General features: G+C 47.5%; 2 protein-coding genes across 2 annotated transcripts in view; both read left to right on the forward strand.

Annotated features, from left to right (window-relative positions):
- Window positions 1–214: 214 nt before the first annotated feature.
- On the forward strand, window positions 215–5,048 carry MRPL1 (mitochondrial ribosomal protein L1). Its single transcript, XM_032685614.1, has 9 exons — window positions 215–265; window positions 428–533; window positions 1,353–1,593; window positions 1,818–1,901; window positions 2,147–2,218; window positions 2,419–2,530; window positions 2,988–3,088; window positions 3,893–3,974; window positions 4,768–5,048. The coding sequence occupies exons 1-9, from the start codon at window positions 232–234 to the stop codon at window positions 4,944–4,946; spliced, it is 1,011 nt and encodes a 336-aa protein (XP_032541505.1). The 5' UTR covers window positions 215–231; the 3' UTR covers window positions 4,947–5,048.
- A 4,647-nt stretch (window positions 5,049–9,695) lies between these two features.
- FRAS1 (Fraser extracellular matrix complex subunit 1) overlaps window positions 9,696–19,869 on the forward strand; it is an 88,238-nt gene continuing 78,064 nt past the window's right edge. The window contains exons 1-2 of the mRNA XM_032686713.1: window positions 9,696–9,777; window positions 12,022–12,053. Coding sequence (XP_032542604.1) covers window positions 9,696–9,777; window positions 12,022–12,053 — 114 coding nt within the window. The remainder of the gene's footprint in view (window positions 9,778–12,021; window positions 12,054–19,869) is intronic.

Genomic DNA, 19,869 nt, shown 5'->3' on the forward strand with positions numbered 1-19,869 from the left:
TTTCAAGCCGGTTAAGAAACGAACTGGAGGCTTTTTACCAGCCCCCGGCAAGGAGTTACCCCTCTCAGGGCAGCGGGCACACGCCAGGAGAGGGGAAAAGCGCGCCCGCGGAACGCCAGGCCCAGGGTACGACGGGCGGGGGGACGGCAGTAAAGGGAACACCATCCTCGGTCTCGGGGAGCGAGTTCCGCGGGGAACGCTTTGGACGCTGCACCGCGGCGGCTCGGCAAGATGGCGGCGCCCAGCGCCCGCTGCCTGTGGAGAGGTGACGGGGTTGCGCTGAGGGAGCTGAGGATGTCGCCGCCTCTCCGCCTCCGCCCACCGTCCTGGGGCTGCCCTGGGGTCCGGCGAGGGCCTGCCCGGGCGGGGCGGGGGTAGTGGGAGGCCTCGGCGCCTGTCTGAAGCGATGTTTGCTCTTCCCCCGCAGCACTGGCCCCGTGGCGCGGGTGGGTCCGCGCCGGGCTGGAGCAGCGCCTCGCCGCCCCCGCCGTGGTGAGCTCCGCGACCGCCCGGCCCTTCGCGGCGGCAGCCAAGTGAGTGCGAGTCCGGCATCCCGGGAGGCTCCCAAGGCCGCGGGGGTGGTGGTAGGGGGTGTGTGTGGGGAGTTCTTGGTGTCTGCAGTGTTGCTCCAACAGCCCAGTGGCCTTGGTGGCGTAAACACTTGTCATAAAGAGTGTCACGGTTACGGGGAAAGACTGAGCGGGTGTTTTCGAGATGTGATTTTGTGGGCCGGGGCAGGGTTACAGCGTGAAGGCTGCTGAGCTCGTGGGCTCGGTTTCAAACACTTCCTCGTCTCCAGTTTGCTTTTTAGTGTTTAATTTGTTGTCTCTTTAATAACACAGCATGACTCGGAGAAGCGAGAAGGACCTCAGTGTACAGGAGTGTGAACAGTGTTGTACACCGAGTGTTCTGAAGTGCTGCAGACTCCGTTGCCATGGTTAGACAGGAATGGAGTGTCTAGTTACTAGTTTTTAAAAAAAAAAAAATATTTTTTCCATGCTTTGAGACCCTCTGGAAATAGGTAGAAGAGTGAAAATTGGGGCTGGTGTTTAACCGCATGCAAAATGCTGCAAGGAAGGGAGGAGAAACCTTTTTTATAAGGTGAGACTGCTACAACAAGAAGAAGAAGAGAAACCTTGCAGTTGTTCCTTCCCTGTTGGATTTTCCCGGTTTAGGCCAGCCCAGGTGAAGGCCAGCCCAGGGGGTGTGTTCCCCTCATGCTGGTTTTGCTTTGGGGCAGCAGCAGGTCCTTAACAAGCGACACACCATGTTCTTGACAGGCCAAACTCTTCAACTGATGACCTAACAGGGATTTGTGGGGTTTTTTGTGTTTTTTTTTTTTTTTGTCTTAGACCTGCCAAAAAAGGTGCCCAGTGGACCAAGCAGGAGAAAGCCAAGGACAAACCCTCCCGCCGGCGGCGGCCGCTGATGACGAAGCCTGTGGACGACGTGTACCTGACGTGGCTCTACCGGCGCCCCTTCTACGACCTGGAGCAGGCCGTGGGCATGCTGAAGAAGTTCCAGCAGCTGGATTTCACTAACCCCAAGCAGTTTGTCTATATCAATGTGTTCCTGGATATGGCCCTGAAGAAGGTTAGGTCTGGAAGGGTGTAAGGGATCTTGGCGGGTTTTTTTTTTTTTTTTTAAGGGTTTAAATCTGCTCCAGACTTTGCGCTTGAGTGGTTTTGCCAGCACACCTCGCTGTGCTTTGTTCTGGGGTCACTGTTTCGCTTCTTCACCTCGTTTGGATTTGTAACTCGCCCTTGAGTCATGATTTCTCTTTGGTTTCTTTACTGGTTTTTTGATTCACTTCCTAGAAAAAGCTGGATCCTTTCTCGGGTGCCGTCATCCTTCCCCATCGCTTTACAGATGAAGTGAATAAGGTTTTGGTTTTCACAGAGGTTGGTGAGCCTGAATTAACTTCATTTGCATGTGTTTTATGTGTCCAGAACACTCCTGCAGCTGTTCTTTGCCACTTAATCATCCTAGCAGAACAGACTCCCATATATCTATATGAGATAGTCCAAAAGAATCGATTTTTGTCCTGGAGCAAAAGCTTGAGCCAAAGTTTTTACAGAAGTGAAGCCTTTTTGGTACAGACTAACTGGTAGTACAGCTGTTCATAGCTATGTTTTTCTCTCAACAGAATGAGCAAGAAGCTGAAATAGCTCGGGAGAGTGGAGCTGAGATCGTGGGGGGACTTGAATTAATGAAATGGGTATTGGTTTTTATTTTAATTTTTTTAAGAATTATATATATAACCTAATTTAAACTGTATTTGGGCCTGGGGAGGGGAAGAAACCTGATGTCCAGTAAACTCCAGCCTGCCAATGTGAAGAGTGAGGGACGGCTTTGTGTGCTCAGACAGCTTTGTAGGCCCACTTGTGTGCTAAATATATTGAGTTGTTTTTGTTGCAGATCTTGGAGGATGAAATCCAAGCAGATTTCTATGTGGCTGTTCCTGCCATAATACCCAAGCTAATACCACTGAGGAACAAACTGAAACGGAAATTCCCGAGCACCAGAAAAAGTAAGAAGCGATTCTTCCTTGCAGCTCTCGATTGCTGAAGAGGATTTAAGTCTGGAGGTGCCACTGAAAGGTTTTTTTGACGAGGATGCGTAATTATGTTGAGTGTTAGACTGTGTTTGACTGCACCACTTGTTCTGTCTTAGGTAAAGGAAATTTTAGGAATCCAGATTTGTACTTTTCTCCTACAACAGGCAAATCCGGGATTAGAACCAGGATAAATTTGCCTACTAATTGCCCTTAATTAATCCTGATGAATGAGGAAGGAGGGAAGATGGAAACTGTTTCTATAATACCCCTGAGGACACCACTGTCTTGTTTGTGAAATTGCACTTTGGAGTGGAGTTCAACCGCCTTAATTAATTACCACTTTACTAATACCACACTTATCTGTGCTAATAAGCATCACTCAGACAACTCTTTTTGCCTTTTTTTGCCTTTTTTTTTTTTTTTTAAATAGATTCCCTGGGCAGTGATATTCCCAAAATGGTGCAGCTCTTCAGAGAATGTCACGAGTACGCCGTGCAAGACGAGAGTGTAATCAAGACAAGGATAGCCAGGGTAAGGTGAATTGAGAGTTTTCTCTCCTGAGCAGAACTCAAGTTAGTATTAAAAGAAGGGGGAAAAAAAAGATGTTTTCAATCTGTTGCCCAAGATTTTTAACTGTGTTCTTTAACTGACCTGGGAAGGAGATGGAACTCTTTGTTGTGCAGCATCTTCAGCTGGTTTTAACCCCCCCCTTTTTTTTTTTTTAAGTAAATAAACTATGGATTTGTAAGTCCATGGTCAATATGGACAGAAGGATGAAAAAGTCTTTGCTTTACCCAAGTAATTAATGGTTTTTAATTTTGATAACTGTAGTTCTGGACTGGAGCAGAAAGAACTGTGTTACACCTGAAATGTAACATTAATTTCTGCTTATTCACTTATTTTCTGTGCCCCAAACTGTGTGTTTTTATTTTTCCTTCTGATTTGTCTCTTTTCAATCCTGCCTGATGTTTAGTTTTCCTCTGTCTGATGGTGGCACAGGAAGGAAGGGTACTAAACACCTGATCCCGAGAGAATTGTTCCAAAGTTTGAACAGGGAGACAGCTGACTGTGTGCACACCAGGATTTAGTGTGGAATGCTTGTTTGGAAGCTGGGATGTTTATTTGGGCGTAGGAGCTGTGTTGAAATACTTGAAACCCTCTGAGCATTGCCTGTCTTCATTGTGGGGCTGCTAATGGGATTTTGAACTCCTTAACAGGGAACATGGAGAAGGGAAATCTACCCAAGTGTAGGATAAATAAATACCCAGTGTTCTCAGGTTTATTCATCTAGGCTTCAAGTACTGCCATGTCTAACCTGGCATTGTCCTTTTCCAGCTGGATATGCCTACTGAGCACATAATTGCCAATCTAAAGACAGTTATCCATGATATCTGCACCTTCAAGCCACCACCTTATGGTAAGGAGCTGCTGTTCTAAGGTGGGAGTTCAAGTTAGAGCAAAGAAAACAAAGAACTGAGTGGTTTTAACTGATTGTCATTAAGTGACCTTTCTATTCCCAGGATATTTCCAAAATTTCTGGGGCATCTGCTTAGCTGGAGAGGAAGTGGTGGTTCATGAGCATAATTTTAGGGAAGAATAGCCTTGTGTGAACGAAGAAAACAACTTTTTATACTAATACTTGCCTCGTCTCTGCCAAAAGAATCATCTTGCACCTCTCCTAGTGATGCTGTTAATAGTAACTGCTGTACAGAGACCAGACCATGCCTTGAGGAGTCCAAATAAAAAGCATAAAGGGTTGGTTGACTTGAAATATAGTAAATAGTTGCAGAAAGGGGGTGGTATTTTTGTTCTGGATGATTTTAAATGTGAATTATGGCAGCCTAATTCAGTCATCTGGTCTTGGTAGCATTTCTGCTGATTAGTGATTGATTCTTGTGGTGGGCCCTGATGAAAAAATATTTCCTGTTTGTGGGAAGCAAACTTGGTAATGAACACATCTTTGCAGCAGTGGAGTCTAGCTGTGCTTTACTGTCAGTCATTTACAGCAACTGGTTATCAACAACTTAGTTAGTTCTTGTCAGGCTTTCCATAGGTGATAGCAGGTATCTGCCAGGGAGGATGGGAAACTGTGGGCTGAAGGGATGTGCCTTGTTGGGATTCTGGACACGCTGGGGATCAGTACTGAGGTGAGTCAGCCTGGAGCCGTGGAAAGGGGCCGAGTGACCTCATGGGTGGTGTTTGTTTTCTAGATCCCATTGTGCAGAGGTTGGTGATCAGATCTTCAACCAGTGAAGGTTTGCAAGTGAACCTTGATGGAATCTTACCTCAAGCGGAGAAAGCAGAAGAAAAGGAAGAAGAAGAAGAAGAAAGAAGCGCAGATGATGAGGATGAAGCAGAAAAACCTGTCCAGGAACCCGTTAGTAGCTGAGGTCTTTCCCTGTAGATCTGACGGTCACGCTTGGGAAGCAAAGGGTGTCGTTCAAATCATGCTCTGTGGAAACAAAAAAATAAATGGAACTCGTGAATTTCACTTCCAAATTCTGTGTAACAATGTCACGAACAGGAGCCTGTTGTCAGAACCAGGGATTTTTTTTTTTCCCCTAAGGAAAAATTGGATGTGTTCTGTGGGAGGAGTGGCCATGCACCTTCTGTCTCAAACGATGCGGGTTCATCTCTGTGTGACTGAAACTATGTCCCTCAGAGAATCCAAGCAGTTCATGGTTTGCTTGCACTATCCCAGGCAGAACTGTACTTATAATATTGTGGGATGAATCCTGCCTGAAGCTCCAAGTGTCACTTCCTTGTCTGTTTTCCATCATAGAGGTGGTTCTTGAAGGGCTTGTGAACAACCACGTGGGATAAGTGGATCAGCCAGTCTTGGGTGTGCTTGGAACGTGAACCGATTTCATTCAGTCTGTGGAAATTGCTCTGATTTCTTATTTTTCTTGCTTTCCTCCAGCACAGTTCTTAGATATACACTGGCAACCAGGATGCCTTTCCCGCTTTTTTTCCCCGTTCTTTCCAGGAGGTGGCGTTCCTGCTCTTCCCTCCTGTACAAGTGTTGGAAAAAGAAATTCTCCTTGGGTGGTTTTTTTTTTTTTTTTTTAATGTTAGTAAAACTCTACCCCCAAATGTACGATGGTTCCTAAAAGGATTGGCTATTTACAACAGGGATCCTATTGGATGAGCTGATCCAAATCTGGAAAGGTTTGTGACTTGAAGTCATTCCCGTTATTGGAGGCAGGGCTTGTTTTTCCAAGAGGTTGCTCAGATATGTCTGCATGGAAATTCTTGCAGTTCCCATCTGAAGCATTTGGCTGCTGTCAGTCAGGGAGCTTGGAATGTTCCTGTTAGGCCACATTGATAGGTTATGGATTATGTGAGGTGCTTTGCTCAGAGTTTGATCAAAAAATTCTCTTTAGGGGTGTGGAGGAAAGTTTCACACTGACTAAGTAGACTTGCTGGGTTCTATGTGGAAAAAGCAATGCCAGTGCACTTGAGTGTCCATCTGAACACATTTTCCCTCCTTCCTTTGTTCTGCACAAGTTGAAGTTGTAGAGTAAAGCTTTTTTAGCTTCCTAATACTGATGTCCAGGAATTTCTGGTCTGGAGCACCAGTTTGACAAGATAGGTGAGGGTAAGTAATTAAGAAGAAACTGTTTGGTTTTTTTTTTTTTAATTACTTCAGATTTGTGGAGTTTTTCCCCTTTACCTTGTGCTTTAAATAATTGATTGTACAGGTAACTAGTGATTGTGTGCTGGCAGGTCTAGTCCATGACCAGGGATAGTCACTTAATCAGCCTGCACAAAAGGCTTGATTACTTCTGACAAGTTTTATCTGAGTGGTTTTTTCTAGTGAAAAGAAAATTAATCACGTTGTATAAACTCCTCATCTACAGCCTGTCTCCCTTCATTAGCTCATGTACAGCATCCTCTGCAAGTACATCCCTGATCCTGCCACCTTTTTCCTGCTTGGAATTTGTGCTGAGGACGAGCCGGAAATGTGAAGCCACGAGGATGTGCTTTGGGACCTGGCTCTTGGTGCATCCCAGCTGGATCACTAGTGGGTGATCAGCATTCGGAATTTTAGCTGAAGGTAGGACACTGTTTTACAGGAAGACTGTTTCACCCTGAAGATCACATTTTGTGCCTGTGTGTAAGCCAGGAGTGTCTTTATTACTAAGGGATTACACATATAAGGGATATTATGAGGCATTACAGTGGATATGTGCTGTTTGTGACCCAGAAAGAGCAGTGTGAAGGTAAGTTACCTCTTGGTGTGGAGAAGCAAACCTTGTGATATCATTTGCATAGGTTTCTTGCTCTCTTCTCTGTTCTCTTGGCTAATTTCCAAGGCTTTAATACCCACCATGGAAAAAGACCTGCCCTTTTTGGTGGATTTAAAAAAAGTGATGCTTGAGCATAAATATATGGGTGAGCTTAAATTGGAAGCCCTCAGACTGCTGAATGTGCTCTCAAAGAATAAAAGTGTGTGGAATAACAAAGTTCCTGCAGAGATCTGCACTTGGAAAATTCGAATACTGTGGGAATACTGTAAATCTGGCCCTCTAGAAGTCAGGGCAGCAAGAGAAGTAGCTCATGAACTCTGCAAGTTTTCGGGTGTAGTTCTGAATACGTGTTACTGTGCTGCTAAATGCTAAAGGGATAATGCCCCTGGTCTGTGTGGTACTGAAACAGTGTTGTACATTCCTGGCTTCTAGAAATCACAATTTTAGAAAAATTTTAGAAAAAAAGGGAATGCTGCAGTGCCTTTGTAATGCAGATAGTGTACAGTGGCTTTTAAATTTTTTTTATCTGGAGCTGCTGTTATTTAACTGAGGAGAGAAGCAGGGGATGAGCTGGGGGATTCATGATGAGAGCACGCAGAAACATTTGCCCAAACAAGGAAGAAATTGTCCTGGAAGCACGTGTGCAGCTCTGGGGAATGCAGGGTTTAGGCTGACACAGCCTCAACCTGGACTTGTACGGGAATTCATTGCACTCCAAAAAACTTGGAATCTCTGTAGGTCAAACTGAGTTCACGAGGCTTTTGCTGTGAATTCTGCCACGGAGGTGAGGTTGGAAGAGGAGGGCGGGGATGTTACAAATGCCACATCCAAAACTAGCAGGGGTGAGGTGTTTTTAGTGCTGAGCTGGACATTCCGAGTGATTAAATATGATGACATTTATGTCCTGCAGTACCCTTGGTCAGTGTCAGCTCCAAGACTACTTGGAAAACGAGGAAAACTCCAGTCTTCCCAAACTGCCAGGTACTGGGGGATGCTGGGTTAAGTTAAAATACTGCTGTGTGTGGTGACTCTACAGTGACATATTGTTTGGATCACTAGCAGGGCTGGACAGGGCTGTGGCACTTGGAATGATCAAAAGGTGGATTTTACACATTAATAAGTTAATGAACCCTCTCTGTACTTGGCTTTTACTATTTCCACCCCTTGTCTCTTGCTGGTGCTCCTTTGGGTTCGGTCAAGTTGTCCTGAGTTTCACTTGAGGAGTTAGAAGGGAATAAGGGCCTGTGCATTTCTTCCTTTCATGATTTCTGCCGTATCTGAAAGGAACATGAAACACTTGTTTGCATAGTGCTGGTGCGTGCAGAGGTAGTTGTTATGTCTCCCTGCTCCTATTTTTATAAAGAACAACCTCCTGCTAATAGCTAATGAGTATTAACTTGAGAAACTCATCATGCAAATCACTGCTTGGATCTTGGAGCCGTGCCAGGCTGCACATTTTGCATCTCACATTTGTTGCTGGAATTCCAGCACGGTGATTAAAGGCATGCAATCCTGAAAAAAAAAAAAAAAAAAAGGAAATCTGACCTCCAGCTTGGAGTTAAAGATGGTAGTGTTCATTAGGAAGTGAATCAAAACTGAACAGATGGAACTACCACGGGGAATTATTATCAAATTGAGCTGCCATCGTTGCATTTAATCAGGAGGTGAAGGCAGCAGCAGCCCAGCTCTGTACAACTGACTGCTATGTGGGAATTGGGATACTGCTATGAAACAGGAACACTGAAATTAGCTGGGAAAAAAAGGAGATTCCATTCATGGGCTGGTAAAACTAAGCTCACTTTTTTAGTTCCTTTCAGGTTGAGGCTTTGGCTCGTAGCAGTTTAATGGCTGTGACTTCCAATGCGGGGCTGGTTTTCTCTATCCTCAGACTTAAAGGAGCCCAGTTTTCATTTGGAAAAGTTGGCTCCAGTATCTTCTGTTGGGAGTGTAGTGCCGGAGGGGTGAGAGAGGGAGTTTTTCATGAGTGGACGTGGCACTGTGTGTGTGTTGAGGTGCTTAAAGCAATAAAACTCTGTAAGGGGAACAGTTTAGCTTGGGCTTTGGTCGGTTTTCTTAGTTTGAGTGCTTGATTTGTGATTGCTAATGTTGGAGACTTCATCTATTCCATGGATTTGCTCTAGAAAGGCAGAGCAAAGGAGGTGACACGGCAGGAAGAAATGGACAAGGCAGTGACAAAAGTACCGTCCTTTCCGTAAACAGACCCTGCCCCTTTGTTGTACTTCTTGTTACAATAATACAAACAAAACTGACAGACACCCAAACACAACTACTGAGCAGCTTCAAACCCGCGGGGAGAGGGTGACCTTTCCCAGGCATCAATGTGCGAGCCAGGCTAAAGGCGGCGGGGTCAGGTCCAACACAAACACGTTTGCTTTGCCTAATCCCGGTGCTGCTGCGGCTGGGACAGGTTGTGGGATCGCTGGGGGCCGTTTCATCCCCAGGTAGCTACCGAGGAGAAAGAGAAAGAGGAGGAGGAGTATGAGGAGAGGTTCCCCTGGTCCCCCTGCGCAAGGTGCGGGGGAGGAGGAGGAGAGGCTCCAAGGTGTCGAGGAGGAGGAGCAGGAGGAGGAGGAGAGGCTCCCCCGGTGCCGGGAGGAGGAGGAGAATGAGGAGGAGAAGCTCCTTCGGTGCCGGGAGGAGGAAGGAGGAGAAGGAGAAGCTCCCCCGGTGCCGGGAGGAGGAAGGAGGGCGCCGCGCTGCCCGGGGCGGGGCGGGGGGCGGGGGGCGGGCGGGCTGCGGCGCGGAGCTGCCGCTTTGTCTGCGGGCAAAGTTTGGCGGCGGGGCGGGGGCCGAGGCGCTGCCCCGGCACCTGCCGAGGGGCGGGCGGGCACAGCCCGCTGCGCTGCTGCTGCTGCCGCCGCGGGGCCATGGGCGCCCCGAGCGCCGCCTGGGCCACGCTGAGCCTCCTCGGCGCTGCGCTGGCCGCCGCCACCGCCGCCTCCTCCTCAGGTGAGTCGTAGCGCCGGGCGCGTCCCCGTCCCGCGGGATTGTCCCTGTAGGAGAGACCCAGCTCCGAGCCCGCCGTTTCCCGCGGGGTTCGGGTGGGCTTTCCCCGCCTCCCTCCATCCCCGCTCCCCGGCCCCGGCCCGGGCGGGGGGTCCGCCTCCGCCCCCCGCCATTTTGGCGGCCTCTCCTCGGGCGAGGTGAGGGGCACCGGGGCGAGGCGGTGCCCGTGCCCGGCCCTTCCCGCGGCTCTCCCCCGCCGGTGGGTGCCCGGGAGCGGCCGTGGAGCGCCGGGGATGGAGGAGCGTGTCCCGCCTCGGGCTGCCCCTCACGCCGGGCGGGAAGGCAGCGCAGGACAGCAGGGAGCCCCTGCCCAGGTGAGGGGGGGCTTGTTACCCCACAAGCGGCTGGTGAGGGCTTCGCTTGTCCGAACCCACAGAAACCACCCCGTGCCCGTGCGGGAGGGGGCACAAAGCCGGCCCGCAGCCCCTCACACGCCCCACGGGTGCCGGCGTCCGTGGGGACGGCTCGGGAATGCTGTGGTGGGAGCTGGGCATTGCCTGGGATGCGTGCGGGGAACGGGCACCAGCCGCCCGCCTTCCCGTGTTTTAAGGAGGATTCATGTGAATGAGATTCAGTCGAATTCGGCTGAATGCAACTTGCCGTGTGTGTGGATGTCGCTGCGAGGGTGCTCGGGGGGGGGACACCAGGCGTCGGTGTCTTCGTGGTGTTCTGGACAGACCTGTGGCAAGGACAAGGTTATGCGATGCTGCCACTCCAAAGCTGCTTCAGTGTGTGTGCGAGGCTGAACCATCGTTTGCAGGAACGTTTTCAGGTGTGCTTTGCAACAGGTGTCGATCACCCTGGGGACTGGGGGTTGCGTGGAAAATGAGGGCACTGTAACGAGAGTTGCTCGATGTGTGTGTGTGTGTGGTGTCCTTGGCTTGCTCACAATTGGGAATAAAAATCAGAGGTATTTAAGGATTTTCCAAGTCCTGCAAAGTTGGGTTGTATCTTAGTGTCCCCCTTGGTAACTTGTGAGGGAGGGAAAAATGTCTCTGCCCTCTTTGGAGAAGGATTAGACTTTGTGAGTTTGCTTTCTAGTCCTGTATAGTCCTTATTCCGTGCTCTGGCCCCGGAGGGGCTGAGCACACTGATTCTTTTAAGGAACTATACCTGTGAGTGAGCTAAAAAAAAAAAGCAGCCAGCCCATGGGGGGTAAAACATGTGAGTTGTGCTGGTTTTGATACCAACTGGTATTAAGTTGTTCGTGGCTTTTTGTCCCCACATACCTCCCAACAATATGTGACCTTGTGTTTTGCACTGGATTTTGAGGTGCAGCTGCACGATGAACCTTGAAATTATCCTCTCTTGCCGAAAGGAAAGCTGTCTGCTGAATTTGAGAGGCACATGATTGGGCTCTTGTGGCTCATCTTGGCAAGGGAAAATAATTCCCAATGGTGTCTCCGTGGTCTCTTGCAGCTGAGCTGAAGACGGGCTCGAAGGAGGAGCTTTTGGTTCGAAGCAGTGTTAGCTCCCAGGTTTTCTGTACAGATTTGTCTTATATGCATTTCTTGGAAAACAGCACTCTTTGACAAGGAAATTCTTACTTCTCCGGGGGGTCCCTCAAGGCAGCCTTCCCCGCGTTCTCTTTCCTTTTCATCTCCGAGTTTCTTGGGTTGCTTCTGGTTACACATTCCTGTCACGTTTTCAGGAGGCAGATCTGTGTAGTTGTTCAAGAACAACTGTTTTCCCAGCAAATCAATGGAAGAGCTGTCGTTCAGCTTATTCCTGGTTTTATTTCCTACCCTTTTATGTGATTATTGAAGTAGAATATGCAAAGTGCGCTTGGATGGGCGCCTGTCTCTCTCCCTGGCTCAGAGAACCTTCCTCTCAGCCAGCAGCGAGGACAAGGAAGTCCGAAGCAAGAGGAGCCCTGTGAGCTGTCCTGTTGTGCATGGAGGAGTGATTTAGGAGTGGCACTTCAGGCTGGCTCTTCTCACGGTTATTTTGGCAGCCTCCCCTTTTGTGTCTGCCTTGTCTGTGCCTCTCTTGAGCCCCACTAGACCAGAGTCCCTGTTGCTTACCCAGGGGTTGCCCAGCTGGCCCAAAACTGAATTTTCCTTGTGGCTATGTGCATGGCCAGAGGTGGCTGCTCAGTGCTGCTCATGCTGTGCCAGAGCAGGTTCACTGGGGAACGTGCTGCTGTCACTGGCTTCTAACCTTTTTTATTTTCCTTTGCTCCCTCAGGTGCCTGCGTCTACCACGGCCTCTTATTTGAGGTAGGTAAAAGCTCACACGTGTTTTGCCAGGGAAGGGTTTGAGAAGGTGCTGTTGAACTTGAGTCTAGTCCTTGATTTTTGTCACCCCTGCAACTGGGGTGCAGGTCACAGCTCTGGTCAGTCTGCTGGAAAACAACAGGGGAGTAACTTCTGCCCGTGTCTATCTGGGGCTCCTTTGGCCGGCGTGTGAAAAGATGTGATGTGGAATATTTCAAGGTTCTTGGAAGCCATGTGAGTGACAAATATCCAGTCCTAGGCACGATGGAGGTGATGCTTTGTAAAATGTAATGCTGGGATATGTGTTTCTTTCCCTGAATTAATGACAACAGCTCAACACCTTTTCCTCTCAGCTGGTCACAGTGAGTCCTGTGTATAAAAGTGAGTCTCTCCTTTATAAACCCAACATCTTTCCTTTTCTGGTGTCTCTCTTTGCGTGTACATAACCCATGAATGACTTCGTACGAGAATCACAGTTTTTAAGAATTTATGAGCAGTGTTTTGCTCTGTAACACCCGTCTGCCTTGCTCCGGTACTCCAGGCTAAAAGGAAACGGCTGAGCAACTTTGTGTCTCTGGAATGCTTCTGGACCTGCCTCCAGTCCCACAGCAGGCTGGCTCAGGGATTTGTTAGCACAGGCAGGGAGGCAGCAGCTGTCTGGGGTTTTATTTCTCTTGGAGCAAGACGGGCTGTGTGCTCTGCCTGTGTGACACACGGCCACTGGGCACTGTGCAAACAGCTGGTGGCAGGTGGTTCCTTTGCCCTTCCAGTGTGGACTTGGGGGCTTGGAAGTTTTTCTGCTCCCCAGAGGGGAATTGCTGGAGGCGAGTGTTTTTGGTGGGTGGATTGGGTGGAAGCTGAAGCAGGCTAAATGTGTTTGCTCCCCTTAATGATGTACAGTGGAGGGTCTTGACAGCCACTGGACTGTTTAAAGATTCCAGCTGGAGTGAACTGGATGGCAGGACTCTTCCTGCTGAGCATTGCTGGGTTGGCAAGTGAGGGGTTCATGTCCCTCATTACCAAAGATGTTTATTTCCTTTTGTGTTTTCCTGGTATTCTGGTAATTTTGTTTTGGTTTTTTTTCCCTGCTCTTTCTTTCACTGCTGCCATGTGTTTGAAATGCTGCTGTGGGTGTCTCTAGTATCATTTGTGCATAAGGACTGAGGTTATATTCAAGGTTAGATCATTCCTGTTTGAAAAAACTTGCTCCCAGTATCCTGGAGTTGGTGTTTATCGCTGTATTTAGTGAGGTTATTGTGTGTTTATTAATAAATAAATGACTGCAGTAGTTGTCTTTAGCCCAAGAGGGCTGCTCTGCAGTAAACCTGGGGGCAGACACGAAGGTGATGCAGGACACAGGACGCCTGTGGCACTCACAGAGCTGGTTACAACCTCCAAGAGGAACCTGTAGCAACTTCTTTTGGTGTTTTAAACTATGGTTAGAAACACTGCTTCCTTTCAGTGTCTTCTCTTAGCCAGGATTTTTCTCCATGTTTTCGTGCAGAGGAGGCCACCAAGATTAGAGGGATGGAGCAGCTCTCCTGCGAGGAAAGGCTGGGAAAATTGGGATTGTTCAGCCTGGGGAAGAGAAGGCTTCACTGTGACCTAATTGTGGCCTGAAGGGAGCCTAAAAGAAAGATGGGGAGGGACATTGTACCAGAGTCTGGAGTGACAGGACAAGGGGAAATGGCTTCACGCTGACAGGGCAGGATTAGATGGGATATCAGGAAGAAATTCTTCCCTGTGAGGGAGGTGAGGCCCAGGCACAGGTTGCCCAGAGAAGCTGTGGCTGCCCCATCCCTGGAAGTGTCCAGGGCCAGGTTGGATGGGGCTTGGAGCATCCTGGGCTAGTGGAAGGTGTCCCTGCCTGTGGCAGGGGGTGGCACTGGATGGTCTTTAAGGTCCCTTCCACCCCAGGCCATGCTGTGTTTCTGCTGGGTTTTTGTAGGAATGCCGTTTGCCGCAGAGGTCCCCGAAGTCACTTGGAAAATCCTTGGTGCATAAATCAGACATTTAAGTGTAGTGGTGCAGGCCCTGCAGAGTTGCTCAAACTGTTAACGCTGCAAAAGTTCTGCATCTTGTTTGACTGACTTGGCTCCTTGGGCGTCCAGGGTCAGCTTGTGTTCGTGGCTTTCCTCTGAGGAAAAAACACCTCTCTGGGTGGGATTTCCACCTGTGTGCAGATGGTTGGTGTTCCTCCCTCTGGCTTCACCTTTGAGGGAGTTTTCAGATCCACACAACCAGCACGGCAGCTTCCTTTACTTAGCAAGGAAGAAAATACAGGGTATTTTTTCTTAGCTGAAGGGCACATTTGTGCCTCTCCGAAAGTCAGGGTGTGTGGGAGGTGTTGGTCAAATCCACAGCTGGCTTGTGCCAGGAAGAGTTTTCAGCCCTGGGAAAAGGGGAGGGGAACACAGGGCTGTGAATTAAGGTGGCTTAAATGGCAAGTGTGACTTGATAAATGACCTGATGGCTGGTAGACACTTGAAAAAGTCCAGCTGGGCAACCTCCAGGACGTTTTCATTTTGTCCTTGTTAAAACATGGATGTTGCCTATTGCACCAGCTGCTGGTAGTGCACATAAGGATGAATTTCTGCACTGACATATTCTTTTGGAAGTTTTCTGAGACACAAATATGGTTGGGGTTTTTTTAACACTATAAAGCACTAAAGAAGCTTTTCTGAAAGGAAATGTTTTTAATCTTGGAGTTGGAATGAAAATTATGAACAGAATAAAAAGCCCTAACTTAATCCACAAAGTGTGAGGCAGCTCCTTGCTCGGCTTCAGAGCTGTTTTTTAAGTCATTTGGCTTATTTAACTCATGTCAGTGACAATAAACCAGTTTGAAGTATCTGATGTGACCGACTGCACATCCTTATTCGTTCAAGTATCCCTTTAAATCTGATAAATTCAGTAACATCTCGTGGTTACCTGTGTACATTTAGTTGTCAGAAGTTTAAAGAAAGCCTGATTTGATGCTTTTTAAATCAAATTTCCATTTCCATCTATAGCTTGTGCTGGACAAAAATGAGAGGGGAAAGGTAATAAATAAAAAATGATGGGGTTTTTTTCCCCAGTTTTCAAGTCTCCCACTGCAGATAGCTTCTACTCTGAATAAATTTAGTGACTATCTAAAATAAATGTTAGCAGGTGCAGAGCACTTCTGGATAGGGAACGTTTCAAATTAGCAGTGGAAAATGAGCTTCATTTCAATTTCTTTAGAAGGAATAACAAGTTACCACTGATAAATGAGATCAGAAGTGAAGACTTCAGTTGAAAGGTTTGCTTGTTAACTCTTACAATGGTCAAGATGCTTTTGTTTTTAAATAATGTGATTTAAATGCCACTGTGTAGCCTGGGGCTACATCCTCTTGGTGAACACGGATGCTGTGCAGTTAAGGCTTATTAATATAATAATGAGATGCTTCTCATGCAGCAAATCTCTTCTGCTCACGGCTTTCAGAAAGCTGGGATCAACTGAGGCTCCAAAATAAAAGTGCTTTTTGAACCAAGCGTGTGCTGCATGTGTGTTCTTTCTTTGCTTTGCTTGAAAACAGCAGTGGAATGTAGAGGAATGGGGGTGGGCTCTTGATTTCGTGGGACCGGGTAAAAGAAGCTCAGGTGCAAGGTAAGGATTTTTCTCCCACGGGCGAAGTGAATTCTTGTCCCTTGATCGCTAAAAGAGTTGGTTTCGATATGAAATAATCTTTCTTTTTTTATCTTCGTGGTTCTAAATGTCACTTTCTGGTCTGAGAAAACGACCCCTCATGTCGTAAGGACCCGGAGCGCAGCATAGCTGGGAGTTGGGATGTCCTGGAATTATCACACGTTCCCTTGCAGCAGCTGGGACCCGGTGAACACCGATGACGCGCAGTAAAAACTGGAGGATTAATTATGTTATATATCACAGCAGACAGGGTTTGATGCAGTACATCCCCCTGAGGAAGGGCTCTTCTTGCCACATTTTCCATGAGCAAACAGCAGTGGATGCAAGCGGTGAGAGATACATTGATGCAGCATCAGCTTTGTGTGTCTGGGAGCTGCGAGTGGCACCGGCTGGGCACACTCCTGGTTTCACCAGGTGCTGCTCCCTGGGAGTAGCTGTGTCCCTTTCCATGAGGTGTCCAAGTAGGGATGAGGCAGATTTTCCTGCATCAGGCACTGTGCCTTAACTTACCCTGGTGCAGCTGAAGCACAAAGCCAGTGTGTCTCGGCTTACCCTGAGGGGGTTTTTCTGCCCTGCTCGCCCGGGGGGCTGCAAATACACTGAATTTATCATCCACTTCCCTCCTCTCCAACCCTTGTGGTGTCTGTGGTTTCTCACAGCACACTCACTGGTCAGAAGTTGTTCCTTTTCCCTCCTTTTTTTGGATCTCGTATTCCAGCAGTGCAGGGCCCAGCAGTAAAGCCACGGTCCTTCTCAGTCGTCTGTGTGTGTGTTTAAGAACGGTGTTTGGCCCCAGAATCCATGGGATGCTCTTCCCAGGCAGTCACACATAGTGTTTTTGGCAAGAAGAGGTTCTGAAACAGCTCCTCTTTGCGTTGGATGGCACAAAAGGTACGTGGAAAAATTGATAAACTCCAGGAGACAACTCTGGGGCTTGTGGGGCTTTTTGAGCTTTAATTGGAGACTCACTGCTGTCCACAAGGACTTTTCCTTGGAGGTGTGAGTATCTGCTGGCTGTAGTGTTCTGCTCCAGGGGTCTTCCCTCTATGTCCTCCATCCTGGCTGGTGAAAGACTCGTGCTTTAATCTTCCCTGTGTCGTGGGAGGTGATCTGGCATCGGCTTTATTTGGAGATCAGGGTCTTTACAAGGGCTGCCCTGTTCCACATTTTCCGTTCCAGTGAGTTCCCGGATGGTGGCTGTCCAGCCACAAGCGCTGACTTAAGTAGATGATTAACATTTAATGCCCCAGTTAGAGGAGCTGTGTGCCAGAGCCTTGGCAGGAGATGTTGGGCTCCTCATGGATTCATTCACCAGGACGACAATTTCACAATTACACAGCGTTTAGAAATTTCACAGGTCATCGTGCCTTCCGTCTTTCAGGGTGCATTTGAAGAGCTTTCTTAGGAAATAATACCTTGTAATTTGTCTTTTACTTTTTCTTTGTAAATGCCCATCATGCAAAATCTCTTTTTCCTTTGCTTGGTCACTTCCTCATTCCTTCCCTTTCCTCAACCCTTTCAAAGCCTTGATCAGGATTTTTTCCTTAGAGGAGGGGCTGTGATGTCTGATGAATTGATAAGAAAAACAATAGAATTCAGGTTTTGCCAGTGGAAAAAGCCTATAATGCACTTCCAGTCCCTGTGAGACAGCGGGTTCTTTACACATGGATTTCTTCTGGATATGTGAGTGCAGGATGGTTGTGTTACTGATGTCTCCTAGTGGGGAATCTGAGTTCTTTGTGGCTGTTTGATTGGATCTAATAGGTAAAACCAGAAATGATGTGAAGAAAAGGAAAATAGCTAAGATAACTGAGGAAGGTGGATCCCCAACTCTTGTTGGCATTGACTGGAACTTGGGCACTTTGCTCTGTACTAGTGCTGGCACATTTGCCAGCCCAAGGTGTCTTTGAGACCTTTTTCTTCATCCTCAAAACATCTTGGGTGAAGAAATTCCGAGGAACTGAATGTCTCAGGCTTTTGAAATAGATTATTAGTGTTCTAATCCATCATAAACCTTAGGCACTTGTGTCTGGACAGTGGTCCCATGTGGAATTTATCATCTTCCAGGTTGGTTTCACTGCATTTTTTTCCCCCTTTTTTTTTCTTCCCCTTAAATAACTCCTGTCCCTATCAGAAATGCGTTTATAGTTAAATTAATTGATTCATTCCCTGAGCCTGTTCACCAAACATCAGCTCTCCAGTTGGTGCTGTTGTAACTGCTGAATTCACAAGAAGCCCAAGATATTCCTTTCAGGAACACAAAAAATCCCAAATCTGAAGCTCTCTCAGATGGGAGCATTGATTTCTCGTCAGCACTCGGACCTGCCAGCCTTGGAAGTGGCTGCCAAGAGCCACGTGGGGCTCAGAAGTTTATGGTGCCGGGATGCCGGTATTTCTGCCAGGCACATTAAACAGCTCCTGGTGGGAATGCAGGCAGCAAACTTCCATTGGGAGACTGCTGTAGTTCTCCTGCTGCTGTGGTTTATTGTTGAGCCGTAGATTAAGGAGCCCCGTTAGGATAAAACACCGGGTTTTGTAATCACTGCAGCGGCTCCAGGATCATCCCGTAACAAATCCTCTGATGAACCCCAGGAGCTCAGCATCCAGAGCATCTCTGTGTTCCCAGCTGCCATGCTGCAGCTAAAGGAGAGTTCCGGGCTCTGTGTTTCTGAGAATCAGCGAGGGGAAATAACCTCTCCCTCCTCCCCCAAAGGATAAATCTGGAGCACGATTCCTTCCCGGATTAATTTGAATAATTTTAAGCCAGATGTTTCGTTCCTCAGAACAAAACAGAAAAGTCATTTCCCCACCTGCTTTATGTGTTTTGTGGAGATCAAAATGAAACTTCTTGCAGGCTCAGAACTGGGAAATGTTCATTTAAGTGTAATAAATTTTCAGGGATGTGGACAGGAGCTGGAAGTTGGGGTGGAGGCAGAGTTGTCACTACTGACATGCTGAGAGCCAGTGCTCAGTTAGGGGATGCAGTAAATCCTTTCATCCTCTGAGCCTGGAAAAGTGGTTTCAGGGGAAGACATGAGCAAACTTGTTAGCAATTTCTCTCGCACATTTTTTTTGCGGTTTTATAGATTCCTCTTTATATGCAAAAAGCCTGATTTTCTGTTGTACATAAGGAATTAGTTTACTGTTGAATTCTCAGAGTAAGAGTGACTTGGTACATTTTTATTCCAAGGGATTGTTTTTTCTGTTGTTGTTTTGAGAATCAGAATTTTAAGTGTTCCATGGGTTTGGTTTTAAATAGGAAGCACTTAAAAAATTGCATCTACTCCTTTCTATCTCAATTTCCCAGTGAAAATGTGGGATCACTGTGCTTATGGAAAGGGAATCTAAAATGCCTCAACCCGCCATTATGTGGAAACCTCCCAAACTAAAAATGAATCTTGTGCTTCCATTAAGTGACATAAAGGATAGTTCTTAAGTTTCTTTTCCATGAATTTGCCCTAATACTTTGATTCTTCCGAGCAGAGTTAATTAAGACAACACCAAATCCTACCATTTCTTTTGGAAGGTGATGTGGCTTAACAACTCTGTGTATGTCCTGTTTTGGAACTGTGCAGCACAGGGTTTCTCTCAGTCATAGGATCCTTTCCAGGCAGTTTCAGAGGGATTTGCTGGCTTTGGGAGAGTAGTGAGACCTCTGGATCTCCTCACTCTTCAGAGAGGAGTGTGCTGGAGTTACCACGGATCCATCCATCTCCTCTGACCTCATTCTGTGGGAGAAGATCTAAGCTCACAAGATATAAGAGTGTCAGTTCTCCTTCTCGCTTCAGGCAGAGAAATATCTGTGAGATCAGAGGCAAGCCTCTTGAATTCCCTAGGAGAAGGCGTCATCCATGATATTTTTTGCATCTTAGGAGTGGGCTGTGCAGTTGTGATGCTTTTCCTTGTCCTTTTATCCACTTGGCATTTCTATCTCGTGAAATCTGGCTGTGGGTACCTGCTGTGTCCAGGCTGCCAGGAGCATTAATTTGTGATGTGAAGCCCTCTCAGCACCATTTTTTGAATTATTAACATGATGCTGATTTCCCTAATAAAAATAGGAACTGTTAGTGTCAAAAGTAAACTGGGAGTGGTGCTTTCTACGCAGAATGTTTCTGCTGGGCTTTCACTGCTTGTCAGCAAGGTATCAGCAAG

Source organism: Chiroxiphia lanceolata, chromosome 4 (genome assembly GCF_009829145.1).
Source record: "Chiroxiphia lanceolata isolate bChiLan1 chromosome 4, bChiLan1.pri, whole genome shotgun sequence".
Taxonomy (NCBI): Eukaryota; Metazoa; Chordata; class Aves; order Passeriformes; family Pipridae; genus Chiroxiphia; species Chiroxiphia lanceolata.

Excerpts from the sequence above, each read along its gene's own strand:
- MRPL1 (XM_032685614.1), top strand. The coding sequence starts at position 232 with ATGGCGGCGCCCAGCGCCCGCTGCCTGTGGAGAG. Across the intron at positions 1,594-1,817 it reads TGGATATGGCCCTGAAGAAG|AAAAAGCTGGATCCTTTCTC; the intron begins GTTAGGTCTGGA and ends TTCACTTCCTAG. Across the intron at positions 2,219-2,418 it reads GACTTGAATTAATGAAATGG|ATCTTGGAGGATGAAATCCA; the intron begins GTATTGGTTTTT and ends TTTTTGTTGCAG.